Below are 15,080 nucleotides of genomic sequence, written 5' to 3'. Positions count from 1 at the left end.
CTGTTACTGCGCAAAATACTTTTCTCCAACTGTTTTCACCCTTTTAGTTGTTGGATTTGCGTTGAACTAAAATGGCATAGGAATAGTGATTTTCTTAAATTAGTTATTGGTTAATTTCTTTTGTATGAAAGCCAACAACAATTAAAACAGTTGATAGGCACATAAAAAGGCATTTTGATAAAAGAAACTTTTTAAGTAAGATTGTTTCCCTTTTAAAAAATATACAAGTAATTGTGTAGGAGAAAGGGAAAAACTCGACTCGACATGAGAAAAAGCTAGCTATACGTGAGATCAGTGATACCACACAGACAAAAAGAATCATAAAAATAATGACTGAAGAAGCATTGCTTTAGTTGTGAGTAGGAGAAAGCTCTCTAGGTGGCTAATCTTCTACTGAGTTAACTTTTCTGTGTGAGCAGACACATTTGACACGTTTCCTCCCTTAGAAGCTTTGCGTTTTTGATACCATGAGGAGTTTTATGTAGTGGTGCTGATACATTAACTGCAGTAACACAGCGTTTGTATTAATGTTACAATTCAAGTGACATGAATTTATAATGAGAATAGGTCGTTCAGTTGTACAGGAATTTTTCTGTGCCTAGTGCTGTTTTGATATAACATACATATATATATATATATATATATATATATATATAAAACATTTATATATATTACTTGGTAGTGGTTTACATTAAAATGTAATAATAACATAGCTTTTGATGAGCCATAAAAGTGTGGCATAGAGAACTGTTTCTTAGTAAAGCTTAACTTCCAATCTCTACTTATTGGAAAACTGGAGCAAGGAGGTATTGGGAGGGAAGGAGAGAAATCTGCCAAAGAACATATCCTTTGGTAAGAAGTAAAATACTGCATCACTTCAAGCAGTATTACACTAAATCTGTGTCCCAGCAGACCAGTCATACCAGCAACTTCTGACACTGACATGACACAGCATAGCCAATTTTAAACTGGTCATCTGGTTTTTGAACTTAGACTTGGAGTACCTTGAATATTTTGGATCTTGGGATATGGTGAAAGCAGCATCAGGTAGGAAGGACTTTATTGGTATTCTGTCAAATGGTAACAGTGCAGAGGTCCACAGCGGGGTCCGGTGACTAGCAGCCTTGGTGCAGTTCGGGGCTCTGGCAGATGAGCTGTGCTGGACATGATCGTGCCACTTTCGGCTGTTAATCTGCCCCACCGCGTTCTGCCCTCGTCCCCTGCAGTGATCTCACAGCAAAGAGGGCGGACCAGAATGTGACCCCATACATCTGTTCTGCCAGCGTACAGCGTATTTTATTAGCGGAAGCTGCTGATGAGGTTGAGCTTATGTAGATCTTACTACAGCAGTTAAGGTGGAGGGATCTATTGCCTTCTCCTGTCAAGGTGTTAGTATTAAGTGGCTGAGAGGGATTCCACTTTGGAGTAAGCATGACTGACAAGCAGGGGAGCTTTTTAGCTCTATTTTAGATAAAATGTGAATTGGCAATACCTCCAGCTATGTAACTCGTCGGACCACCTGGGATCCAGGGAAACGGTTGTTTCCTTCGCTTGTGTTGCCTGAGAGAGTGAGTAAGGGTGCTGGACCAACCCCAAACCGAAATGGCGGCTGGTGTCTTGCCATAGTTCCTGTTACCATCTAGCTGCAGAAGAGATAAATGCTATGGTCAGCCAAGGGTGGCTCATTTCTGAGCTGATCATGCCACATATTCTGTAAGAGAGAATACATAGTGAAGTGAATTGATTCTTTATGAAGCTTAGCACTGTGTGGAGGGAGGAACAGAGGTCTTGTCTGTAGATTTTTTTTTTCTCTGTTGCAACTATCAGTGGCCCCATACCACTATGCTTTTATTCTTGTCAAAACCCTACTGCGTCTAGGCAAAACCACTGTGTGCATCGGTAGAATGAATTATTGCCTCAAGAGAAATGTGTAACTGGCTATGAACAATTAATTTTTCAGAGGAGAGAAAACAACAAACCTACCCTCACTACAAAAGTTTCAAGTTCATGTCTGAGTATAATTTGAAATGTATTGGACAGCATGTTGTAAAAGTGCACTTACAATGAAGAAAAATCAAACCAAAACAGCCATTAGTGGAAAAACAAAATGCTGCAGTCATCTAGTTCCTTCTTCATGCTTGTGTTTCCTGCTAGGGAAAGACTTGGTGATTCTTCAAGCCTATTTGTATTTGGAAACGACTTCTGTGCGCTCCAGATGGGTGAGCTTGTCAAGCCCAGGGTGGAGCAGAGTTCCCTCATTTAGACATCTGTAAATTCATTACTGAAGCTCTGACTCGGCATGCGAAGACTGTGCTTTACCTCACTGATAAGCCTGTAGAAGATATTCATTTATTCTGATGTGTAGAACATTTATAAATGCACTACTTGAATGGAATTAATGAAGCATTTTATAATGGCGTAAACAACTTTTGTTGGTGTCCTGTTTAAACAACACTCTTAGAGCAGTTGCAGACCTTAGTTACAAGCTACAAAAAGAATGTAGAAGAGACTTTTCCATGGTATAGGAAGGATTTAGCAGTGTTTTAGACATTTTAAATCCTTTTGCATCCATCACTTAAGAAAGCTGCTTTTTTTTACTTTCCTTAATGCCACACTCAGTGATTATTATTATTTTTTTTTACTGTGTTAAACATACCATATTTGCTGGTGCTGTCAGTCACGTCTTTACAATCAAAATGTTTTTATTAGGTTTTGTCAAAACAGTAGGGTATGTTCACTGGGTGTGATTTGGTGTCAGAAGAGTTTGAGTAAAATAGTTAAAGAGCATTCTCTTTTAGTAACTGTTAAGTGTGAATTTGTGTGAAGTTGCAGTAGTCTATTGCAGTGTGTGGCAACATCTGATTTAAGCTCTGTGGGTTTAAAATTCTTTTTCTATAGGGAGGAATCGATTGATAGATAAAGTAGTAACAAAAACTTGAGGAAGGCTGGAAGTGCTTCCCTGTCATTGACACTGCTGTTAGAGTCATTCTAAACCCATTGAACTGCAGCTATTTTAAATGCAACCAGCAGACAAAAACGTGCGCGTGTTTGTGTGTACTGGTGTATTCAGCAAAGGGGTGTTTTGTTGTTTCAATTTGGAGTTTATAGCCATTCTTAGATGCTACTAGGGCAACAAATGTAAACTAAATAGCTCTAGAAATGCCTCAGCAGAGCTGCAATATATTGCCATTTTATTTGACTTGTGTTGCCTAGTTCATTCTGTAGTGTACCGAGGGAATGAATGAGAGTTGCATCTTGCCCCGAATAGGATATTTGTTTTACTGTGAAGTCAGGGAGGATGTTGTCAGTGTCCCTGAAGACATTTTGTGGTGTTGGCCAGGAAACTATTTGGGCTTGTCGGCCCAGTGCAGGTGTGTTCTCTATTTTAATGTGTTTTGCATGCGTTTACTGAATGTTGATTTTCACAGTACGTTTTGCTGAAATTTAGTGCCAAGTCTATCTGCAAAGAACATATGGATATGCTCTGCTTTCATCTAATTTATTAAATTTGCCAAACAAAATGTGTTAAAGCTTGGAAGGATTGTTTTCACCAAATGTAGCTGGTCAGTGACTGATGTAGTAGATTTTTAAGAAGAGAGGAAAATAAAGAATGAGTGTTAAATTGCATGAAGCTTCTACTCGCATGAAACTTTATCCTGTTTGTAGATAGACAGTATATACCACAATGAGCAAGAAAAAATGATGCATATCATAGTTTTGTTTTCTTTGTTCATCTTTGCCTACTGCATCTGGCTTTCTCTGATCATCAGTCCTGTTCTGGTGGTAGCTGGGATTAGGGAAGAGTTATGATTTGAAAAAAAAAACTGCCAGCAAGATGTGCTGCCAGCTATTTGAGGCCTGCGTATGTGAGCTGTTATTGGTGATATTCCTATTCTTCCTTCTTGCAAACTCATTTTCTCAAGCTGAGTATTCACTGTTGCACTGAAGGGTCTGGCTGCCTAGGTTTGAGTGGTAAATGCTTACTAAGAGGATCTCACACCTTTCCTCTCTTCCTCTCAGTTGAGTAAAAATTTCAAACTTAGAAGCCAAGTAATACTAATATTCAGAGGTAAAATTGATTGCATTATCTTAGAAAGTAACTGAGATTAGCTAGCATAATGGTAGTAAAGCCTGACCTAAGTCAGGCTGTAGCCTGGTGTGTGCAACAGAGAACCATAGCTGTATACAGACGTCCAGTTCAGCTCTGCTGATGGAAAACATGAATATACATTTGTTCTGACCCATCCCTCTACAGATAGGAAGGAATGTGACAATAGGTATTTCTCTTGCTATTATCTTCTACTCATAATCTAGAGGGAATCTTCTGCTAACTTGGGGAAGTCTTCAGTTTCCATCTTTGTCGTTGTGGCATTGTGATTTTAGTTTTCAGTGTAGTAAAGTATGATATGATTGGCTTATACCTTCATATTTGTACTTGTTTTATAAAGAGATTTTTCTCGTTAAGCTTGTATTTCAGTATGCTGTGTCCGTGTTTTTTTTCTTTTTTTTTAGAAACACGGCATGATAGCACAATTTACTTTTCTGTAGATTCATGTTCTAATTTTCCTTTGAATTTAAAACCTTAAACCTATAGAAAATAGTGGAATTAACTTGCCCTGGCCCGATCTTCTCATAAGTTCCCTGCAAATGGGCCATTAGAGAGATAAATAAACTTTGAGTTTTAACTGAGATGCCTTTGGAAGTAAACTCTGTGGGGTCTTTTTTGTTTTTAATGTTTTTATTTGTTACAGAATTGCTTTTATTTCAAATTCTATTGTATACTACCATCCACTTGGATCAGATGTGTTTTTGCACTTCTGGTGCAAATTCAGAAGACTTATTTTCAACTGAAGGTGCAGTTTCTAAATTAATCCACTCTTGTAATTTCCCAGTCACTGTTAATATCGTAACATGGATTACAACACACAAGAGCAGCTGTGTGATTCATGATGGTCTATTTCCTACTATTATTAGGCTGTGTGTGCGTGTTTGTGTGTTCATATTCTTAAACCAAAGTGTAGAAACTTTGCCAGTATCTTCTGCTTAAATTATTTCCTTCCCCCCTCTCCACTGCATATTCAACTTCTGAGTTTTGGGGAAAATCCTGTGGTACTATTACAGTTAACACTAATGTGGATACTAATTTTGGGTAGTGAAGAGGTAGCAGTGTTTAAGAGGAAGCATCCATCTGCGCGTGGTGCTGAGGATGTGGAAGGCTAGTGTCCTGTGCCATCTGTCCCATGCCCATTTGCCAAAATGGATGCATAAGGAGGATTGTAGGAGAGGCACGATAACAGGGTTTCTGGAATGGCCCCAAACATTGCCTTTGTAGGTAGGACTGGAAGGTAAGTGTTGTCAGGCCTGCCACTGTGCTGTCTGAGATTGTCCCCCTCTCAAAGGGACTAAAGGTTAAACACAGTTTCTATAGCACTTCTGGTAGCGATGGTTTACAGTCCATATTTACCCATCGTATTTACACCAGTTCTTTTGTTACAAGGCGGAGCTTTCAGTTTTGCATTAAAAAAAAAAAAAAAAAAAAGCTGAATGGATTTATTTTGGGGCAGTGTGAACACGTATATATTTGGCCTGTAAAACGAGGCTAAATACATTAGTCATAAATACTGAAAATAGGAACGTGTTGCAAAAGGCTTTCTGTGCAACTGTCAGTCATTGGGGATTACAGAGAGGACACTGAGGCATTCATTATCAAGGCTGAAGGCTTCGTCCTTTCCCTCTGTCCTGGTATGACCTTCATGAGAAGACTGCCCTTTGCGTTGGTGCTGGCAGGGAGAGGCCTGCAGTTCCTCTGGTTCCATCTCCGCGTGAAGGCGAGGGAATGGACAAGAAGCTTTTGTACCACTTCTCGCTGTTCTAGGCAGCGTCTGTACTCGGCAAAGCTGGACCTAATTCCTGGTGAGGCAGCAGACCGTGCCTGCTTGGTTAGGATGTGGATGATCAAACAGAAATTGGGAAGAGTTGCTTCGAATTGCCTATATGAGGAGAAATTATTTTATAGATAAGCTGTTTTACACAGCAGACCAGGATGTTGCTAATGAGCTGTTCCTGCTCTTCAGTTCTGCTGCTTTTTTTTTTTTTTTTTTTTTTTTTTTTTTTTTTTATGTGTGTGTGTGTGTGATTGATACTTCAGATGTTGACTCTGCTATGAGTGGTTGTGAAACTATTTGGATTATAAGTTGAAAGAGGAGGAGATTTTATCTTCGTACAAAAGACAATAATTCAAAGATTTCTTGAAGGTTTTTGTTTTTTCATGACAAACTAACCCCTTTGAGCTCTCCTCTCTCCCCTATAAATGGCTCACACCAACTGATTACTAGACTGTTTTATTTTGAAAACTTGCGTAAAGATAAATGCTAAAACAAACAACCTAGAAGTAATCAGGGATATGGGCACTAGAAAGTTATTTCTTACCCAGACTCAAGTTATTACTGATCTGAGTTTCCAGTGGCTGCTTTAGATTCGTCTCTACCTGATCCATTTTAAAGTAATTTGAATTTCTTTGCTGAAGTCGTGCCTGGCTCCATTTGCCTGCAATACTGCAAGAGAGGAACGGCAGCCGCGATGTGTGTTATAGTGGAACAACGTTCCCGCTGCACTGAACGTGAACGTGTCTGTACTAAAACTGTTTGTCTCTGTTGTCCCCCCCCCCCCCAGCCCGAACTTCTTTCTCAATTTGTGCCTCTTTACCCTGTACGTGTTCTGCTGAGCTGCTTTAGCTTTTTGCCACTGTCTCGCAGTATTTCCTGGCCCCTTTTCTTTATTTTTGTCTGCCTTCTCCGGTCTCAATTCATCCACTTGTGATGAATTGACTCTTTTTGGTATTCGTTAATATTCGTTCGATGCATTGATTTCTTTCTGCTTTTTCTTGTATTAATTCCTTTCAGTACTGGAAATAGGTGGAGGAAACGAAGGGAAGAAGCTACTACAGTAAGTTATAAAAATGATATGGAAGATAAATGATAGTACAGCAGTGCTACTAAACCGTGGCGCGTGTCAAGCATTTGATGATCTTCGTAAGCCGGTGAGAGTGGGTTGAAGCAGGTGTGTGCGAGGACTGTCTCTTGAGACTAATGGTAGCAACTGAGCGGATTTTGAAGTGGGGGTCAGAACGAGTGACTTTCTTAGCTGTGAAGATTCAGTACTTGCCATGTTACAGTGCTTGAGGTTTTTAAAGTGATGAGACAAAAGAAGGGATTTGGGGAGCCCAACCTAGGCTGCTATCCACAGTCCTATGTATCTCCTCAACTGGCTCAGAGAAGTAGCTGCATCCTAGTGCTCTTTGGGGACATCAGCTGCTCTTAGATTTGGTCACCCAACAGAGAAGACTGAGTACATGTTTATAATAATGAGGCTGTAACTCCTTGAGGTGGGGTGTCGTGATCCATCAGCTTGGTGGTGTATGAAGGGGAAGGTCTTGTACTCTGCAAGTCCTTCCTTGGTTCATGTGGCTTGTGCTCCTCCCACATCCTAGCATATATACAAAATATTTTATATACACACACACACACACACACACGTATATGAAATGTAAATAAATACTTTGGTATTTTATGAGCAGTGCTGAGTCTATTCAAGTTGCTGAACTAGCAGCAATGATCCCAGTCACCTTCTGCCTTTGGTTCCCCCTCTCTTTTCCAGTTCCTTTCCCGGTCAACCTTCCCCCTTCTCTAGAAAGAAGTGGGGTGTTGGACCGTGTGATCAAGACCAGGGAAGAGAGTAAGAAAGAGTGAAACCAGAGGGAGGAAAATGGAGAAGGTGACTCAGCTGATACTGCACATAGTACATTAGCTAGTCCTAACTAATTAGGACTTACTGCTTCATTGTAGGTAAATTAGCTGATAATGGTCCAGCGCAGAAATTGGTCTAAAACAGTGCAATTGCTCAGTGCCGAATGGCTGGATTTTGTCAGCAGAAGAAATGTTTTAATTCTTTGAGTAGTAAACGGATAATTATGGCTAGGACCCAAGACACTCCCCTCTCCATTCCACACTGAAGTTCTTCTTTTCTTTTCTTTTTTTCCTCCCTCAATTCTTATACAAAATAACTTCCTTAATCTTAAAAACAGACCAAGATTGGTATCGGTGTGAATCTGTAAGTGTAAACGTTGTCCTAATGTTTTTGCATGAATACATGGTATTGAATATCCTCTGGGACACTTTGTGTGGTGATGGAAGGTTATTTTAGACAGAGAAGTCTAGACGGTTTTTAGGATCTATTGCACATCTCTACACCTGCCAAAATTGAGGAGCAGCAGTGTAATTTGTACAAAACTCCCTTCCCAAAAGGTTTTCATGATACAAATAACAATAACCTAGTGTGGGTGGGGTTTCTTTTTTTGAAGGCAGAATTGTTTCTCCTACTGCTGTAAAACTTGAGTAGCACATTGCAATTGATATTCCGATTTTCGTCATTTTTTTCATATATTCTAATAACTATGTAAGTGGGAATGATGTTATCTTTCGTGCTTGGATTTCTTGTATGGGCTAAGTACAGTATGAAGATTTCTCACATGCAATTGAGACACAAATGTTTCTTAAACACGCTTTGGGTATAAAACAAAGGTTAATTTAGACTTCAAGAGGACTCTTGAGAGGATAAAGAAATGAGTGTAGGTGTCTTTCCCAATATTAGTATCTTAATTGCATTCCCCCCCCCCCCGAAATAGTAAAAACTCTTCTCTTGCTTGAATCTACTAATAATTTTCTAATTTATGTAGATACAAGTCTAAATTTAAATTAGTGAGCATACTGTATTTATTTCTCAGCTACATCATTGATAACACAATTCAGAATGGGACCTGGACCATTACAGAATAAATCATAAAGTAGCCTGACTTCCAGCAGGTTTTTAATTCACCTGGTCTCTATAACCTCTGAGCAAATATTAAGTTCTTTTCTTATTAGAAGACAGATGCATCCTGTGTAGCCTTTGGATGCCACTGTACCGTTGTGAATTGTGTTGAAAATAACCTGGCACGTGGGAAAGCCTTTCTCAGTAGTGTGGACTGCTTTATATAGTTTTTAATTCATCTAGGTTTTTCAGAAATATCCAGACTTTGCTGATGGGCATTACCAAGTATACAGGAGACTGAAGTTCACAAAGAAAATACCTAGAAAGAATCGAGATGTTTGGAAGAAGCGTAAAAAATGAGCAATATATTTAGATTGCCAATGGCATTTCAATGATGACTTTTAAACATTACTTAAATACTGTTCCCTTTTTTTTTTTTGTTAAACTGATTTATGAGTCCTCTTTTCCTCACTTCCCTCCCTCCCAAGGGAAATACAATTTTTTGGCTTTCATACAATGCTTAAACATTTCATTCGTATGATGGAAAATTAAACAATAGACTATAAATCTGATTGCACTCTCAATTAAAATGTTTAAGATTTTCCATATGTTTCGTAGTAAAAATAATAACAAAAGTTGTGTTAGTAAACTCATCTTAGGACATTAGTGAATGCTTGCTTTAAGTGTGTGGGTTTTCTCCATGTTCACTCCCTGGTTTTTATGACTTAAGTTTCTATCTGAATAGCTATTTTGAGCAAACATTTGTGTGATTTTTGTAATGTTTTACTTTACAAAATACAGTCTTATGGGCTGATCACAGAAGTACTGTTTTTAAGAATCTTATGAAAAATATATTTTTAGATGTAGCTGTTTAATTTGTAATAGATACTCGAGAAAAGACAAACATGAATAGAAAAGCACAAGCAAACTGAAAGCCACAGTTATGTTAATGAGGGAAATGTATGCATCGAAGAATCTCATGTTTTAACATAGAAGTTTAAAAAGTTGGGTCAACAAACAGAATGGATAGAAGGCAAAAGCAACACTAATTTTCTAAGAAACTTATGAAATGAGAACTTAATAGCATGCTGAATAGTGTTTTATTTTAGATGTTTGTGCAATTTGTAATGGAAACTGTGGGCTTACGATGGCAAATGATGGGAAACAGTGGTCTGCAAGACAGCATTAAAAATTGGGAATGCCAAATATGTGCGCTGTATGTTAGCCTCAGTTGAGAATTTGTTTTGAAAAAATAAATTGTTGAACAATGAAGGCCAGATCTTTTATTATTTTTCCTGGGAAAAGAGTTTGTATAGCCTAAGGGAGAATTTGGTGCCTGTGGGAAAGAGAGCACTGGGTTCAGTTTTCAAAATTTATGAGGACTCGCCAAGACAGATGGGAAGGAATGAGTGCACCCTGAATTACCGGAGCCCTGGGAGACTGTGCTGATCTTTTATGTGAGTTTTCACATTCATAATTATGCTTAAATACCAAGTTGTGTACATCATTTGCTCTGCATATGGAGGAGTCCAGCTCCATTCAGCTGGATTTTGATGTACTGCATCAATGAAGCTTGCACGAGTCGTGTGAAGGGGTGACCACGAAGTGCCAGGGTGTCTGTCATTAATTTCTTGGTTTAATATTATAAAGGCAGATGATGTGTGTTAAAGTTAACCTGTGTCTTTGGGAGTTCGTAATCTATAGATTTCCTGTGGCTAGACACTACGAGGCAGTAGTGACTGTATACGCTGCTGCTATGAAATGAATGTCGCGTGTGACTCTGCTTTTAATTTGTCTTGTTTGCTCGGCAGTAGCCGGTGCCGGGAATGCTTGTCCTCCAGGCTCCTACAGCAGCTTGATGAGTTGTACCGGGTGCTTGTCGTCTTTCTCCTTTCCTTTTAGTTCAGGGCGTGATTAGTGTTTCTCATTTCAATATCCTGTCCATCTCGATGGCTTCCTTTTTAGCTGATGTGGTGGGGTAAACATCCTTTATGCAGTTATGAGCTGGATTTTATTAAACTAATTAAACAATGTGGTTAGTGTGGCTGCTACAAAGTACACGTGAAATGTGTAAGTTGGAATTTTTGCTTGTGTCAACTACTATCAATGAACTTGATGTATTTGTATAAAACTGACCTAATTGGATGTTTCTTTTGCTCTAGCTAATGTTTTATTTATATGCTATGTTGAAGTGAAATTGGACATTAAGACTATCCTATCATCATTAAAAAACACATCCACCCAAATGTTTTCACCTAGATTATTGCTTAAACTGATTAGAGAAAGCATTTCTCTGCTTCGTTTTATTTCATTCAGTTAACTAAGCTTGACGTGTTAATCCTATTTTCTTGTCTTTTACTCATTCCCTCTATTCCAAAAGACCCTGTGCTCAATACAAGGGAGAAACACTGTAGAAAACAGGATCATATAATTGCAATATAAAGTAGGGATATTGATGTGACAGATGCAGTGCTCTAAATGGTTTTTAAAATACTTTGTAAAAGCAAAGGTAAATTAGATTTCTTTTAGATGTATGCCTTTAACCCTTAGCAAAAGGGAAAGAATGGTGGATTCAGGAAGCTGTAGGGCCTCAAATCAAGGGAATAACGAGACCCAAACCCAACATCATTTTGATTGCTTTGTCTTTCATTGTTCGCTTTTCCTCTCATCACTGAGCCCTCTTATATGTGTGTGGATAGGGGTAATGGGTTTTCTTTTTCTTTTTTTTTTTTTCTTTCTTTTTTTAACTAGACTTTGGGCAAGGTCCGTTTTCTTTCCTTATTTTACATACATATATATCATCTCTCTCTCTCTCTCTTTCTTAATGGTTTTGGTTGCCCTCAGGGTTTGGGTTAATCTAATAGTACAGTCCATCTGTGTTCCTCCTAGCTTTACCTATGCTGACACTGGAGAGACACCTTTCGCAGCTTAGCTTGCTCCACAAGAAGCAAGGGGGTTGTGCATTGGGTTAGGTAACCCAAAGATCCACAAAACCTGCACGCTCCTTTTCTGTGCCCTTGGGGTGCAACTTCCACTCTTCAGTCTGACTGCATATTTCATTCATAATCTGGCACTATATATATTGTTTGCACTTGCCGCTTGTGCCTTGCATAGTTTTTGTATGTTTAAATTGAGGGGAAGAAGGGGAAGAAAAGAGATAAATTGCAATCACATCCCTTTTCTGTGTCTCTTTCTCTCTTTTGTGCTTTGGTAGGCCTGGATGATTGCCTGCAGCAGTATGTCCATAAATTTGAACGGGAGAAGATAAATGGTGAGCAGCTGTTACAGATTTCCCACCAGGATCTTGAAGACTTGGGTATCACGCGAATTGGACACCAAGAACTTGTTCTAGAGGCTGTGGATCTCCTGTGTGCGCTGGTTAGTTAAATGGTGAACACAGACGTAAAGAATTCCTTAAAGGGTGTGTTTGTGAATAGCTAAGGCAAGCCTTATAAAAACAGTGTACCTGTCTTGCTTTTCTTTCAGTATGATGTGAAAAACAATAAGAATTTGTTTAATTGTGGCAAACCATGTGTTAGTAGCTCTTGCTCCTTTCCTGGTAAGAGGCAATGCTGATTTTTTTGGTTGTACTTCTAAGGAAAGAAGTTATTTAGGTGGCACTATTAGGTTTTTGTGATTCCTGTTAGTGAATAGAGTGATTAAAATTGCTATGGAGTAAAGTGAATTTGTCATAAAAAATAAGACATGCTCTTGAAATGACAGCTGTTAATAGTTGCTCACATCAGTTGAGGTAGGTTTAGCAATTCTGTAGTCCGCATGAAAGTGAAGAAATATGTTAATTGAGGAATGTTTTGATAACTTAGTGACAGAGTGAGTTCAGCTCACTGGATTCAGAACTTAAGCTGTTCCTTTACCTTACTCCTGATGTATAACTGCATAGATTTTTTTTTTTAACGCAAACATACTCTGAAAAGAATAAATATATTTCAGTTTATTTTGCTCTGCAGCATCATCAGTAAAGGCTTTATTTTTAAAGGCCAAGATTTGGACATGCTCTTGAAAACGTGTTTGATGTAGTGCAATGAGTGAGCGCCAGAGGTATATACAATTACATCACTGAGGACGGTGGGAAAGAATGCCCTGCAATGCTTTTGCCATTACTGGCCTGCATGCCATTCATTATGCAAGGCTTGCAGCACAGAGCATATTCTTCTTAAAATGGAGAGTCTTTATTGCCTGTGTGATACGTGCTTTTTTTTCTGCTGCAGAAAGGTGCTACAGAGGTCATATGTATTTGATAAACCAAGAACAAATTGGATAGCCTGTACTAAAGGAAGTATATTTAATAAAATAGTTGCAAATGTTTCCTGAAAAATAGCTTTTACATTGCAGAACCTTTTGCTTGCTCTTCAATATTTGATGCATCAACTCTCTTTTAACATTTAAGTTGAAAATCTAATAAAAGAACTGAATTAGCCTGAAATACAATTCATGCTGTGGGAGGGGATAATCTCTCAAGTGAATGAAGGAGTCTGCTGAATTAGAAAATTTACTGCATGTTGTATACAGTCTTGACTGAAGTAATGGATGTGGCAGCCCCTGAAGGCACTTTTTTCCTCTTGCTTTTTAAAATATTAGAATAAAATGGCTGGAGCTGGATGACTGCCAGAACCTAAAGCTGTGTATTATCTCCTACAATTTCCTTCTAATTTCCTTTGTAGACAGAAGTTTTGACCTCAAACTCGTTTCTAGAAATCCTTTGTCAAAAGCAGTTCAAGTTAATGCATTAGAAGTCGTGTATTGTATCTGAAATGTCCTTGTTTGCTTGTAAGAGGCGGAGTAAGAATTCCTGTGTTCTAGCTATGCCCTTTGTCACCTTCTTGATGGTCCCTTCCCTTGGAGTCTTAAGAAGAAGATTGTTACAGAATGTCAGTGTTGTTTTTTTCTTTTTTTCTTCTTCTTTCTGGTTCCTGAGGAGGTGGTATGTTTTCAGTTCTAGTGACAGCCGACTTTTTTTATTCTGTGGCTTTTTATGTGAGAGAGAAACTTTTTTTTTTTTTTTTTCCTATCTGTGTTTTCTGAAAACAGATATGGGTATTGATACTTTTTTTTTTTTTTGATGTCATTTTTCTAAATTTGGGGACCTTAAATTAAAAAGCCAGGACCGTGTGAAAGACTTTCTTTTGAGATTTTCACTATTCCATTAGTTCACACGGTGGAAGTGTCTCATTGTCCAAGCCAGCCTGAGGTCAGCTTTTGAAAGTTGTCCCTATTGCAAGAAAACAAGGGTTGTGGTGGGGTTTTTTTGGTGAGTTCCCCCATCCAGGAGAAAATTTTGCTTTTTGTTCAGTTTTTCCTTAAAGGATTTGCTTTCAGCTGAGCTTCTGTCAGATAGGCGTTTTGTTTCCCTCACGCTGCAAGAACTCTTGAGCCTCTAAAGGCAGTGGACGTAGCTGTTCTTGGGGCGTCTGTCTCCTGACATGGTAACTTTTTTCAAGCATTGACCTTAGAGAACTTTCCAGTCTCATGTCAATGGAAAAGGTACAGTGTGCAGATAATGTGTGCCTTAAGAAATGACACCAAATACAATTTTTAGACTATAGAGATAGAGCTCTCTGCAGGACATGAGCTCTGCTACACTGTCATGCTGAAAATGACGTGTCTGCAATTTAGTGCTTGCTGCTGCAGTAGACAATCTCTAGAGGCAATATAACTGAAATACTAAAGTGAATGCATCTTTCTCAGTTTCCTTCATGCACTTGGCAGTACCTTGTGTACTCATCTCTTCAGCTGTTTTGGTTATTAGGCAGTGTTCCCTCATCTTGTCTTAGCATCAATACAGGCAGCAAAGCTGCAGCTGAAGAGGCAGTGAGAAGGGTAAAAGGTGAAGGTTGCCTATGAGCGCACGTCTCCGTTGCTCTTGAGCTCACCTAATAAACTGTTCTGAACAGGTGGTGAAAGCTTTTATTTAAGAGTTAAAGGACGTGTTAAGGAAACTGAACTCCCCAGAGGGGAAAAACACATCGACTTGAGCGTCTCTAAATTGTGTGTGTAAAATGGTGAGGAAGTATGACAGTATTTGCTTGGGGGAGAGCAGGGGTGGGAGGAAGACATTCCCTAGTTGACTGAAGTATTTGGGGGAGAGGAAAGCAAACATACATGCACGCATGCATGCATACATACGTTTGCTTTTTAATCTCATACTAAACTACAACAGCAGGAGCAAGGATCCGGAAAATAAGTGAAGACATTGGGACAAAAAAGCTTCTAAAGCAGTGGTGAATTCTTACTTATCATTCCTTGATGAGTAG

General features: G+C 38.8%; 1 protein-coding gene across 1 annotated transcript in view; it reads left to right on the top strand.

The window, feature by feature from the left end:
- CNKSR3 (CNKSR family member 3) overlaps positions 1 to 15,080 on the top strand; it is a 58,243-nt gene that overhangs the window by 16,923 nt on the left and 26,240 nt on the right. The window contains exon 2 of the mRNA XM_062572399.1: positions 12,023 to 12,186. Coding sequence (XP_062428383.1) covers positions 12,023 to 12,186 — 164 coding nt within the window. The remainder of the gene's footprint in view (positions 1 to 12,022; positions 12,187 to 15,080) is intronic.

This window comes from Rhea pennata, chromosome 3 (assembly GCF_028389875.1).
Source record: "Rhea pennata isolate bPtePen1 chromosome 3, bPtePen1.pri, whole genome shotgun sequence".
In the NCBI taxonomy this organism is placed as follows: domain Eukaryota; kingdom Metazoa; phylum Chordata; class Aves; order Rheiformes; family Rheidae; genus Rhea; species Rhea pennata.
Note: the sequence above shows the minus strand (reverse complement) of the source record. Positions and strands in the feature narration are given on the sequence as shown.